At 45.7% G+C, this 12,020-nt stretch overlaps 1 protein-coding gene and 1 long non-coding RNA gene across 2 annotated transcripts in view; one reads left to right on the forward strand and one right to left on the reverse strand.

The window, feature by feature from the left end:
* The window catches only part of LOC8041562 (DNA polymerase eta), a 56,256-nt gene that overhangs the window by 29,479 nt on the left and 14,757 nt on the right, over positions 1 to 12,020 (reverse strand). The window contains exons 2-5 of the mRNA XM_029987533.4: positions 10,181 to 10,341; positions 6,940 to 7,074; positions 3,956 to 4,149; positions 1,712 to 1,863 (exon numbers count right to left, since the gene is read on the reverse strand). Coding sequence (XP_029843393.3) covers positions 1,712 to 1,863; positions 3,956 to 4,149; positions 6,940 to 7,074; positions 10,181 to 10,320 — 621 coding nt within the window. The 5' untranslated portion in view covers positions 10,321 to 10,341. The remainder of the gene's footprint in view (positions 1 to 1,711; positions 1,864 to 3,955; positions 4,150 to 6,939; positions 7,075 to 10,180; positions 10,342 to 12,020) is intronic.
* On the forward strand, positions 6,666 to 8,137 carry LOC115326595. The gene is made up of 3 exons (XR_003919635.3): positions 6,666 to 6,752; positions 6,872 to 6,942; positions 7,939 to 8,137. It is a non-coding gene; the product is annotated as an uncharacterized LOC115326595 (long non-coding RNA).

The raw sequence follows: 12,020 nt of genomic DNA on the forward strand, positions 1-12,020 counted from the left end.
TACTCGGGTTCGTCCAGTTCGGATTAAACGTGCACTTCCTTGCCGCCGACATCGTCAGTGAAGAGGCCACTTCCGTAAGACCATGAAAACACGACGCTCAACAGCACACATCAATAGCCTAATGGCAACATGGCTGCCAGATGCACACTTTCGGATACTTTCGGCTTGGATTGGGTTGGGGTCTGCGGCTTTTCCAATTGTTACTAAATCAAGTAGCCCTTACTGGATCTAGCCTAGTGTTGCGCTGTCAATCCAATCTAATCCAATCCATTCCAACGCTTGGACAGGATTTGTCAGCTGTTCTCTTTGCATCGGGTAGCACACTCTACATCGGGTGAGCAGAGCCCGCGCTCTGCTCCATGCAGAATTTATTGCCTATCTTTCTGCCCCCAAGTCCTCAAGTCTTTGCTCAAGACACTCGATGGCGTTTCCAACTCATTTTCCCTGACTGGGCTCGCTTTTTGACACTATCCCTGACAATTCCCGGTTTTCCCGGTTGCTAGACACCTTGAATATATTAATTTTTAGGGTAACCACCAGCTGTGGTAGGCACGGCTGCAGATTAGTTTTACTCGCTTGTGAGAAATGGCGCTGCATATGCGACGTGAGGTGGACACAGCGCAGCAGTTGTTAAGGAAGGGATGCCATCGCCCAAATTGGCGAGTTGCTTTGAAAATGCAAAAGCCTCATCTGCACTTGTTTTGACTCAACTATAAACACAGGATGGTGGCAGCTGTGAACTTCGAAGTTAGGAAGACGCCGTCCAGCAAACGGAGGTGACCCACGGAAAAATGAACGGAAGAGAACTAGCCACGGAGAGCACGACGGCAAAAATGGCGGGAAGTCTACCTTGGAAATGTTTGACTGTTGTGACCCAAGGGATTGGAAAGAGTGGATTGAAAGGCGGGAAAACTACCCCATCTTATCAGGACTTCGCCTCCACACTGCGGAAACATGGGTGAGCATGTTTCCTTACGCAAGAGGAGCTGAGGACTTTTTGACTGATGCTGACAGACACAGATAGCCGAATTTCTTTTGTCTTGAGCCGAAACATTTCTGACGGAGATCTTTCATCTCGCATGAATGGTACCTCAGAAAGGGCGACTCAATCATCGCAAGCAAGTGACTAATGATGCAGCTGAAGCATTCGTCCCACTTTAAGTATGTTTCCTTTAACCCGAGACGGGAATGTGTATGTTACCGAACCTATTATTTATTTTTATTGGGGTTTTGACAATACAGACTGGTCAACCTTTCTTTTTGTGTAGCGAATTGTTGGTGCTAGAGATAGCATCAGCGGCAGCTGGCACCAACTCAAACTGGGACCAGTTGCAACTGGGACCCGCTCGAACTGGTGTCCACTCCACTGGGACCAGCTGCAACTGAAAATGTGTTCCATAAACCAGTTGGACTGGGACCAGTTGGAACTCAATTGAAAAGTTTTTCATGCGAACTGATGCGTAACTATGAGCCAGACAGTCCCTACTGCGTACATCGCTCTTTTACAAGGTCTCTAGACTTCTGGGTGCTGGTTCACTGCATCAATGTCAGGTCCGACGGGGTTTCCTCAACTGCCAATCGAGAGAGATACAAATTCCTGGAGATTGAAAAGTTTGAGCATCTGTGTCACAGGGAACTGGCAGAAGCACCAGCCATAATAATATTCCGCATTGAAATTCAGAAATCCCCTCGAAAGGTCGAGGAAAGGCACCTTGTTGTGGGCGACGCCCGCCGAGCAGTCGAAACCCGTCTGCTCCAAGACGGCCGCCCGTATGCGCTCCACTAGGGCGCAGCCGCGGGCCAGCAAGGAGTCTCCTCCGCCAGGGTCTACGATGGTCGAGAGCCACTCTGCCACGGCCTCCTCTGCACCACGGACAATGCAACGAGGCAGGCTTATTGGTCAACGTTACTGCATCGTTTCAGTCTTAGGGCTTCCCGCGGACACTACGATGAGAGCGTTCGAAACTGTGTCTGAGTGTTTTGTAGCGGTGGCACTGTAATGCATTTAAAATGCGTCATCTACTAGCTGTAAGCTTTGGACAGGAACCACATACTGTTGGCACTATGCTTTAAAATGCGGTGAGATACATAGAGGTTTCTCTGTGGGCGACTCGGTGAATGTTGGCGAATCTACCGTAAACGTGCGGTGCAGAAACTTCTCTCTTGCAACCTTAGTGGGCGAGGATTTCAGACGTGTTTTGATACTTAGAGCAGCGGTGTTTCAACACCTACACAACACAACAGGGCAATCTACAAACTTTTCGGTTGTTTGCTTGAGAGTTGAGCGTGCAAATTGCCTCTGGAAATGTGCATTTCTAGACATCCTCTCCAGAAACTGGTTTTTTGCTTTTTAGAGCTTTTTAGAGAGGTGGCTTAAAGCATACGACTGAAAATAGCAGATGTCACGCAATCAGACAAATTTTCGACCTTTGGGTAAGGTTTTGAGAGTAAATGGTCATCCTTCTCTTATGAATTTTCAGGCAGATGATTACCACTGCACATTCCATATGACCATTCACCGCATTGAAAGTTATACGACGTATGTTTTTTTCTTTCGCCGGCGTGGTACCGGCAAAATACACAAATTGGGTACAGCAGCATGTGCCAGGTAAGTAAGCCGTAGCCTTGAGGTTAGTCTCAAGTACTGAAGAATGTGAAGAAAAAATAAATGAAAGATAACCGGCGATGGCTCACCCGGTGGCCCGGCCACTCTTGTTACCTCGTTCTCTCTCACGGGCTTTTATCCTTCCGTCCTTTTCTCCAGCACGTATACACATTTCGCTTTGTTCCCCTCTTTCGACACCGCAGTTGTACAATACTCATTATGAGTAATCACATTAGTACCTCTAATCGGTTAATTTTGCATAGCAATTCTGTAACCCTTTGAATGCAATAATTAGGAAGGAATTGCAGGAATATTCCAATTACTTTTGAAGTATTATATGATAGTTCCTATTTTTCCACCTCTTTTAATAGAGAACTTTCTTTCTACAAGTTTCCCACCAAGGAATCCTTGAACCAAGTCTCCAACAGGAGGATTAGTGGTTATGAAGACAAGGAGGTTATATTTAGGCCACTCTTATCTAATAAAGGGTGGTGCAAAAGACCCGTCTTGAAACTGGCAGAAAAATGCATTGTTTTGAATATCTGAGATAAGAAAAAAAAAGCAACAATTACTTTTTCAAGTCACAGCCAACTACTTTTCCTCTCGAGTAATCGATTTGAAGACTGTTTAACCCAGAATAATCATAATTGTAATCTGTCACTTTTCGAGTAGCGTGTACAGACCAGACAAAACTACCTAGAAATTCGGTTCCTCCAGAGTCTGGATGGACTCTGGAGGAACCACACAGAACCACACAAAACCACACAAACCACACAAAACCACACACACCACACAAATCCACACAAACCACACAAAACCACACAAAACCACACAGAGTTCGAAGATCGTTATCAGCCACCGTGTACAATGCGCCTCAAGTGTGCGTGTCGAGCTTTATTATTTTGCGAGGGCACGCGTGACAAGCTTTGCCAATTTGGACCGGCGTGTTCGGAGTAGCGGCCGATTAGGTGTAGCGTCTGGGATGACTCGACAGGCTCGGCAATATGGGCCGCTTTTATAGGTCAACATGCCTCGCTTTCGATCATAAATCGAAAGGCATCGTGCATCTTTGTGGGCATCTTTCAGCCGACCGAAAAACGAGCACGAGTCATTCGACACAGCAGACGATATCATTTGCCGGTTCTCCCCTCCCTCTCTACCACGCTCGGTGCCCAGCAGGAGACGAGGCTACAGCGACGTTTTAGCGACGCCCCTACTAACACAAAATTTTTTGCACATATGGTTTTCAAAGGTGCTTAGATATCACCTTTTAGTCTTTTCAAATCAAAAGTGCCGCGGAACCGTGCACGAGCGCGATGTCGAGGCCCCACGCGAGGCACGGGATCTCACCTCTGGAGCGCACACCCCGTTCTTCGGGGTAGCCCACGACGTGCGTGCTGGGCAGAGAGTCCGGGGAAGGGAAGGTCGCCTGAGCGGTCACCACGGGCGTCAGGTCGAGGTAGGCCTCGTCGATGCTCGCACGCTGCACCACTGCGCCAAACTGACACAGCACGGAGAGCACCTCGGCACCGGCGTCCCTGTACCTGCACCAGGGGGAAGGGGGGGTCAGTCAACGGTCGTGGCTCTACACTCGACATCCACTTTTCCGTGACGCATTGTCCAGGATAGAGTAGTGTCGGCAGCACTGCAGCCTCACGCCGCTGTGAGACCACGCGGCTTCGCATTGTGTCTCGGTCGCGGCTTGCAGTTTGCAGCTTCTAATTCTTTGTCCCTTCTCGCACGCACAACTAGCCAACGCCATAGCGAATGTACTAGTTCCGGCCTGCCGCTCGATGGTGCGAAGCTGCGATCGACGTCTCCGAGCCCGCAAAAACAAAGCAAAAATGGCTACCCGCAAAAAGGAGAAGAAGGCGGAGAGAAAAATGGTACTAGCAAAGACCAGAGAAGAGGGTCTGTCAGGAATCTATCCGTGTGACTTTGCGCGCATTGCCATGAAACCGCACTGTTCGCCGAAATACGCATATAACCCGCACTCCTATTTTGCCTTCAATTTTTCATCAATTTTTATGCGGGTTAAACCTGAGAAAATATGATATGTAATGAATGAGGTGGGCCTCGTTACCTCGTTGCTCGACATCGTCTACAATGTCATATGACATCCTGACATTTGAAATCACATTAGATATTATGTCATATCACACTGTCATGTGACACCATTAGATGTCATATGGCATAGGATGTCAAGTGACATACTATCAAGACCGGTTGTAACGAAGTAAGCAAGAATCGGAAATCACTTCGCTATGTCCGCTATTTCGTTATAACAGACTTCGGTTATAACCACGTGCAAAAGAAAATGGGAAATCGCGATCGCTTCGCTGTAGCCGCTATTTCGTTATAACCGACTTTGTTATAACGAGTCTCGACAGTACAATGTCACATGACTCTGGGACACTACGTGACATCACAATATCACATGATGACGCGACGTGTCTCCTTACACGACATCATCCACAATGCCATGTCACGTATTGATGTCACGTGACTTTAACAGTCCGTTGTGACAATTTTTCACGACAATTCTTTGTGAGAGTTTTCTCGTGGAATTCAGTTGATAAAACAGAATCTACGTTAAAAAGGTGTTATTCATGGGGTAATCTCATGACACGTCGTAACAACTTAAAAGTGCATCAGATGTCACCTCACAAGAAGCTCTTTTCAGGTGCAGAGGTGTGAATAAACAGCTGAATGTTGTGGGTTTTGCCTTCGTCTGACTCGCCCAAAAATTAGACGAGCTCGACGTCATTAAAAAAAAAGTGACATTTTGCTATTCTGGCGATTTTTGTAGGAGCAGTATAGGAATCAAGGCTCGCATTTGAGCTTTGATTTCTGGCCACCTATCAATAATATTAACTTACGACATGCACCAACAAACGTGAGACACTCAAACTCATGAGCTTTGACAGTTTCTCCTGCTACTACTTAAAAGCTTATTCGTACGGGCTGTCTCCATGAGCAAGAGGCCCGTGCTTTTATCCTAGTAGTGGGATCATCCTGCTGGTGATTAACATGAAAAACAGGTGGGAAAGAAACTGAAAACGGAACAACACCTAGAGGAAAGAGTCCACAACATTAGACTGTTATATTATGAGCCATTTGCGGTACTTGGACATGTGAAGAGGACTCGCAGCCGCGGGATGCCTGCAGGCCACGTCCCAGCGAGTTGCAGGCCGCTTGTTTGAGACTTCTAATATACATGCATGTGAAATGTTTCTTGCGTAATAAAACTGTTCCTTTTCATAGGTATGCTTTCTAGAAAAGATTTCCAGCTGTGAGTATTAAAGGCCCATTCACACACTTGCAACCGAGCAGGACAGACTGAGACAAGACCGCTTTCAAGCCTCTTGCGACGGCTTGGGACAAAATGCGCTGCTGCGGAGCTGGTCCTACGCCATCACAAGAGGCTTGAAAACAGGCCTTGTCTCAGCCGGTCTTGCTCGGTTGCAAGTGTGTGGAAGAGCCCTTAAAGAGCCTATGCTCAATTCTCGTTGAACGTCAAATATTCAAATTTGATTCTCAGTAAAAAGTTTTATATTTGTACTCTTTTTTTGCATCCTGTTTTCACCAATATACTGGCCTTCACAGGCTTGTAATATTTCAATAGTTTAGTTTTTTAGCTTGTGAGTAATAAATCCAGTCTGCATGTGCCTCCACCTGACATGTGGGACAAATAAGCATTTCCTTAATTAAATTCTGGTAGAATTTTTATCTGGCTTACGGTATATTTTTGGGAGAACTTAGGTTTTACCTTTAAACAACCTTCCCAACCAATATGGTGAGCTTACAAAGTTGCTGCCAGCTGATTGATACTGTCTAATAAGAACCAGGCATGTTGCCAGGGGGGGGCCATGCCCCCCCCCCCCCCCCCCCCCCTGAAATCTTCCATTTTGCTGGGGCCTCCTATCCTCCCTCCCCCTCACACATCATTCTGTCATGGGTGGGCCCCCCCCCTCCCCCCCCCCAAACCAAATCCTTGCTACATGCCTGATAAGAACATTATCGGTGCTACCAAATTTGCACTGTAATGACGCTTTTTCCAGACAAGATGCTGCGATGTAAGGAAGTGCAGAACAGCAAAGTCACAATTCCTCACGTACCATGTGTGACCCAGCGTTCTCCCAAAGCGGTAGGTTTCTTTGATCATGAAACTGCATGACCATGTTTTCACTCTGAATGACGAAATGAGTCCAGAATATCGAATGACTCAAAGTTCCTTCGTTTTCTCTCTGCCATTCTCGCAAACAGAGTCCAGTCAAGAACCCCACCTGTTGTTCCAAGGCACTAGAAGAAATGCACAATGGTGGTGATCATACCTGGTGAGGTCGGCCTTGCCTCGCTGTTCGGGCACCCGGAAGAGGTGCAGGTCCTTGGCGAGCTTGAGGGCCTGCTCGCCTCGCATGCCTCGCTTCACCCCCAGTGCACGGGCCTCGTAGTTCACCGCTATCAGCCTGCGGGAGATTTGTGTTTTTTGGAGGGTCTTAAAGAGATACTACATCGAAATTCCGAAGCTTATTTTTTTATCTATACGTGTTCAAAGAAGCAGCATCACATCTGTTACACCGTGATCTTGTTTAATAAAAAAACCGAAAAGGTATTTTAAAACGAATTGAACGATTAGCAAAGAGCACCTGGTGGATGTTACTAAAGCCTTGTTTGTAATGCTTGTCCAGAACCTCGACAGGTAGTGACGGTAACTGTCTCACATAGAACTATACATGTTTGAACCTGACATCATCCCGACAGCTCTTCAGCCAGCACAAGAGAAGAGGGGAATAGGAACTCCACATTCAACGGGACTCTCTTTTGTGTGTCCCAGACGTTGCTATTGTACCTCTGCAAGATTATAGTGTAGAAGATTAACCCGACACTCAAAATTCACACAAAAGCAACTGTGCGGTTAGTTTCGGTGGCCCGATGACTGGCGTACTTCAGTGGCTGGAACAGCTAGGGCATCCTGACGACGTCAGCCTCGCCTTAGATTTGCTCGTTCCGAGACAAACTACTTCACAATTGCGGCAGATGTCACGTGCTCTCCGCTGACTGATCTCCCAGCGTTTGCCAGAGTGGGCCGTTTATAACAAAAAATACGGCCATCATGCTCGAAATACAAACGTGCGATTGTCATTTACATATCTTGTGGATCATATTCAGCCTATTTCTGAACACGACGGGTATATTTCAAATTTTGTTGAAGTATCCCTTTAAAAGGCCCTTTTAACTACCTACTTGAAGCTCACCCAGCGAGGCTTTGTGCATGACTAGCTCCAGGTTGCAAGGTTGGCCCTTTTTCCATCTCAAACGTGGTGCCACAGGTGGGATCATGCAAGGCCTCAATCGTCAGCACGTGAAACAACCGACTCCTCCTCGGACGTCATAGCAATCGCAAGAACAACCATCATAGAAATTCGCTGGACAACTTTGGGGTATGCAAATCATTCCTGGCACTCATAATTGTTGACTGAAACAGCCTTCGAGGGTCGATAGTCTCGATCACTGACCCTGTGGCTTATTAAAACTCGAATCTCTCGAATTTTGCTACACACCATTAGACTTCTAACGTTTTGTGCCAATTCTACCGTACAGTTTCCTCAAGAGTGTATGTTACTTTTGTTTTCTTGCTTTTTTTCACTCGATTCTATTATTTATTGAATTTCCTCTCGCTTAAATAATACGCCTTGATAAGGAGCACCAAATGAAAAATAAATGAGATTAAATATTCTGACTTCTTCCGACGTATGCACGCCATTTGTCCCAAATTAAAGCCTCGTCTAAAACAGTTCATTACATTCATTTATCTCACCCTTAAAGGCCCAGTTAGGGCGTTATAAAAGGGGGGAGGGTGGGGGGGGGGCAATGTATTGAATAGGACAGTGACACAGATCAGTGAGAAAATATACAAAAATCAAAACAGCAGAAGTTTTAGTTAGGATTCTATGTTTTCGGAGTTTATTTTTCGCCAAATATGGAGGCTGTTTCCTAAAGATTATTTTTCGATGAAAATTCAGAGTTTATCGGGGTTTATTTGTCTTCGATTCCCAACTCTCCAAAATCCGAAATTTAATCTTGCACTGTGTATTATTAAAAAAAAAGGTATAACTGTGTGTAAACATACGCTAGGTTCAAAAGAATGAGCTTGTATCCATCAATATTTCTTTCACTGGATATGCCGCTGGCGCCTTCGCCATTGGCAATATACCAATTTTTCCCACAACCAATGCCAATGTTGCAGACACGTGTTTCATCGGTAAACGTCGGAACCTTAAAATAAATGAACTCCCGCAGGTGGTCGCTGGGGAGCTCATATTCATTCCATCCGTCAACCTACCTTGCGGTCATGCTGAGCAGAGTGGTAAAGGTTGCAATAATTAGGTCTCAACTGCCTGCCCCCTCTTCCACCTTCTATGAAATCTCTATGGTTCGCAGCTTGCAGTGTTATAAAACCACAACCCCTCCTTCCTCTAAGGAGCACTATGGCCCAAACTGGAAACCGGTAGAGAGGCTTTTGTTCTAAACTGGAAGACCCGTTTTAATGATGAACCTTGGCGGGATAAACGGTAAGATTCCTTCTGTCAATGTTCCTAGATTGAAAAGAAAACTAGAGTGACATTTTTTCAGGACCGTGAAAGGGGGGTGCAACGATTTTATGATTAACAGAATTTGCATCTCGCCATTTTTATGTTCTTTATCGTGTCCCAGAGGATACAGAAAACACCTCCTTCATTAAAAATGTCATGATTCCGCAGCATAATCGCAAAGCAAAAGTCGAGCTTTTTCCCCCACCTGCAGCCGCAAGTGGCAGCCGAGGGAACTACGGCGAAAAGATTACGTGACCTCACTCGGCTCTAAGCTGCAGCATAACGCCCGCTAATGTACGCAGAGAGAGGGAGAGGAAGCGTCCTCCGAGAGAGCGCACAGGAAGCTACACGGCACCCCGAACGACTTCACTAGGAGGGGGACCAGGTGTGACCCTGAAGACTGGGGGTGAGTTGAGGGGTGCCCAAAATGCCAATAACTTTTTTTTTTTACGCGACAACTAGGACACGCAGGCGAAATCGGTTTTCTGTTCTTTTTTTCAGAAGTGTCAAAGGGCAACTTCCACAAATTTTTGACGGAAGTCTGGAAATCATTGCACCCCCCCTTTAACCCTGAGACCGTCTCTTTTTTGTTTGTGTGTGTGTGGAGGGGAGGGGGCATTGGTACATAGAAATTCTGAGTTTATTGGAAAAATCCGAATTGACGAAAATTTTACACGGCAGGCGTTTTTTTTATAGTTTTTCGGATTCCTCCATAAACACCGAACCCTAGTTAGAGTTCAGGCTAAGGTCAATCATGCTGCGCAACACCCGAGTCTGCAGGGAGGAAAGTTTCAGAAACCTTCCGGTAAAATGAAGAGACGCAGGAGGTACCGTAAGTGTCTCCTCCCACATCTGCTCCTTTGACTCCGAAGATCCTCGCTCTTTCCTTGCTGCAGCCTAGGGCGTTACCCGACACGACAAACCGTCGCCGGCTCGTCCGCGCACTCGCTGTCTCTTGGGCCAAGGTCGCCGTACGCACCCTCCACCCTGGAAGGTGTTGTACTGCGCCACGGCACATGGCTTCCCTTTCCACTCCGGCGCCAGCCTCTGCTCCACCTGGACGTAGAAGCAATCCATGTCCACCAGCGAGATGACCCGCCGGCACTCCGTGGCCGCCATTAGTCACACCGGGGAGGTGCCCTGCAAGAGAAAAAATCCCGTCTTGACCAGACAGCGAACTCTTAGAAGGTCGGAAGCACCTTGACCAAAACGGAAGAATCAGTTTTGCGAGGAACAGCGTTATTACTATTGTTGCCAACAGCTTAAGAAATGCGCAATTCATCATGCTGACGCTTCTTGCTTCGCGATTCGTTCGTCTGGATTCTTATCAATACAAGCCGCAATCTCGGCGGCCAAGGAGAGATGACAAGCTGCTCCAGACTTGCCGTGCCCTGCACTTCTTTAGCTCTCGGTGTTTAGGAGCATCGGAAAAGTGCAATAAATTAATAAATATTTTTAATAAAATCAGGGGTAAAAATTGGGCGCTTTGTTTCAAGTTGGTATGCTGGGAGAGATCGGGTTTTTCTGAAATTATTTTGCAATTTGGGTTTTTATGTTTATACTTAGAAATAAATATGTATAAGAAACAATAACGAGTACTCATCAGTTCCACTAAATTGAATATTTTTTTGCAACTAAGTCATTAAAGTACACAAGACAGCTTCTAGCCTGATATAAAAGGTCACCTGGTTTTTTAAATTTGTTTATAAAACTTTGTTGGTTCTGCATGCGTGGCATCTCAGTCTCCATCCTATGTCCGGTTTTTGGAAATATCTGAATTGAGAGAACGCTCTCTCAAGATCACAGCTTTTACAAAGCGCAATGTCCTTGGCCTCTGCTGCTCCTGTCGAAAAGAAGCTGCTCATCCTTTTTTTTATTTTGCACTAGTCGAAATGAAAGGGAAGGGTAAAAGATAATTTGCAATGGACATAAGAACAATATTTGGGGACTATCAGTCACTGCAGTTTAATAAAGTCAACAAAACCTAGCATCGTTTCCGAGGTCTGGAGCTGGCGTACGTGTTCCTACTAACTCATCGTTTCGTAGAAAATATTTTCGAAGCAAAGTAATTCAGAAAATGGTGAAACTCACTTTCTGAATTCAAGCGAGAATTGGGCATGGTCTGATTTTCAGAAAACATGTTCAGCATGTAACTATCTGGAAATATTGGGTTTCACTCAAGAACAAAAGGCCTAAGTTATAGAGCAGCAGTCTCTGGAGTTGGTAGCAGCTCATCAGTGTCCTCACAACATGTTAGTGCGTTAGAGGCATGCTCATTATCAAATGCAATCACTCTTCATCACTTAACTTTAAGAAGTGTAGGTTCCCAAACATCACACTTGAAATGAATTGCTTATATTGACTGATACCCAATTGCAGCTCCTTCTAGAAAATCATCCCTGTTTTTGTAGTTTCAAAGTATTTTGTTTTTATCACTTTTTTTTAAAGACGATTACCGTATTTATTCGAATATAAGGCGAGGTTTTTTTCCAAAATCCGTAGACTCAAAGTCATACCCCACCTTATATTCGAAGCTCAGTATAGCAATATGACGATTTTTTCTCTTTTTCTTGGGTCCTTCAACTGCCCCCTCGCCTTATAATCGTGACCGCCTTATATTCAAATAAATACGGTACAAGCTAACAGGGCCACTTTCTTGCTTTTGTACACATCATATGACCCCCCTAGATAGAACAGAGTTCCTCCAAATAAACAGATAAATAAAGGTTGTACACATGGTCACGCCCGTGCAGCAGTGAAAGCAACCTAATTATTAGAATTAGCCTGAATCCACAAAGTATGTCGCAGTCTTGCTCAAG

Source organism: Ixodes scapularis, unplaced genomic scaffold (genome assembly GCF_016920785.2).
Source record: "Ixodes scapularis isolate PalLabHiFi unplaced genomic scaffold, ASM1692078v2 PGA_scaffold4__175_contigs__length_147842914, whole genome shotgun sequence".
Classification (NCBI taxonomy): Eukaryota; Metazoa; Arthropoda; class Arachnida; order Ixodida; family Ixodidae; genus Ixodes; species Ixodes scapularis.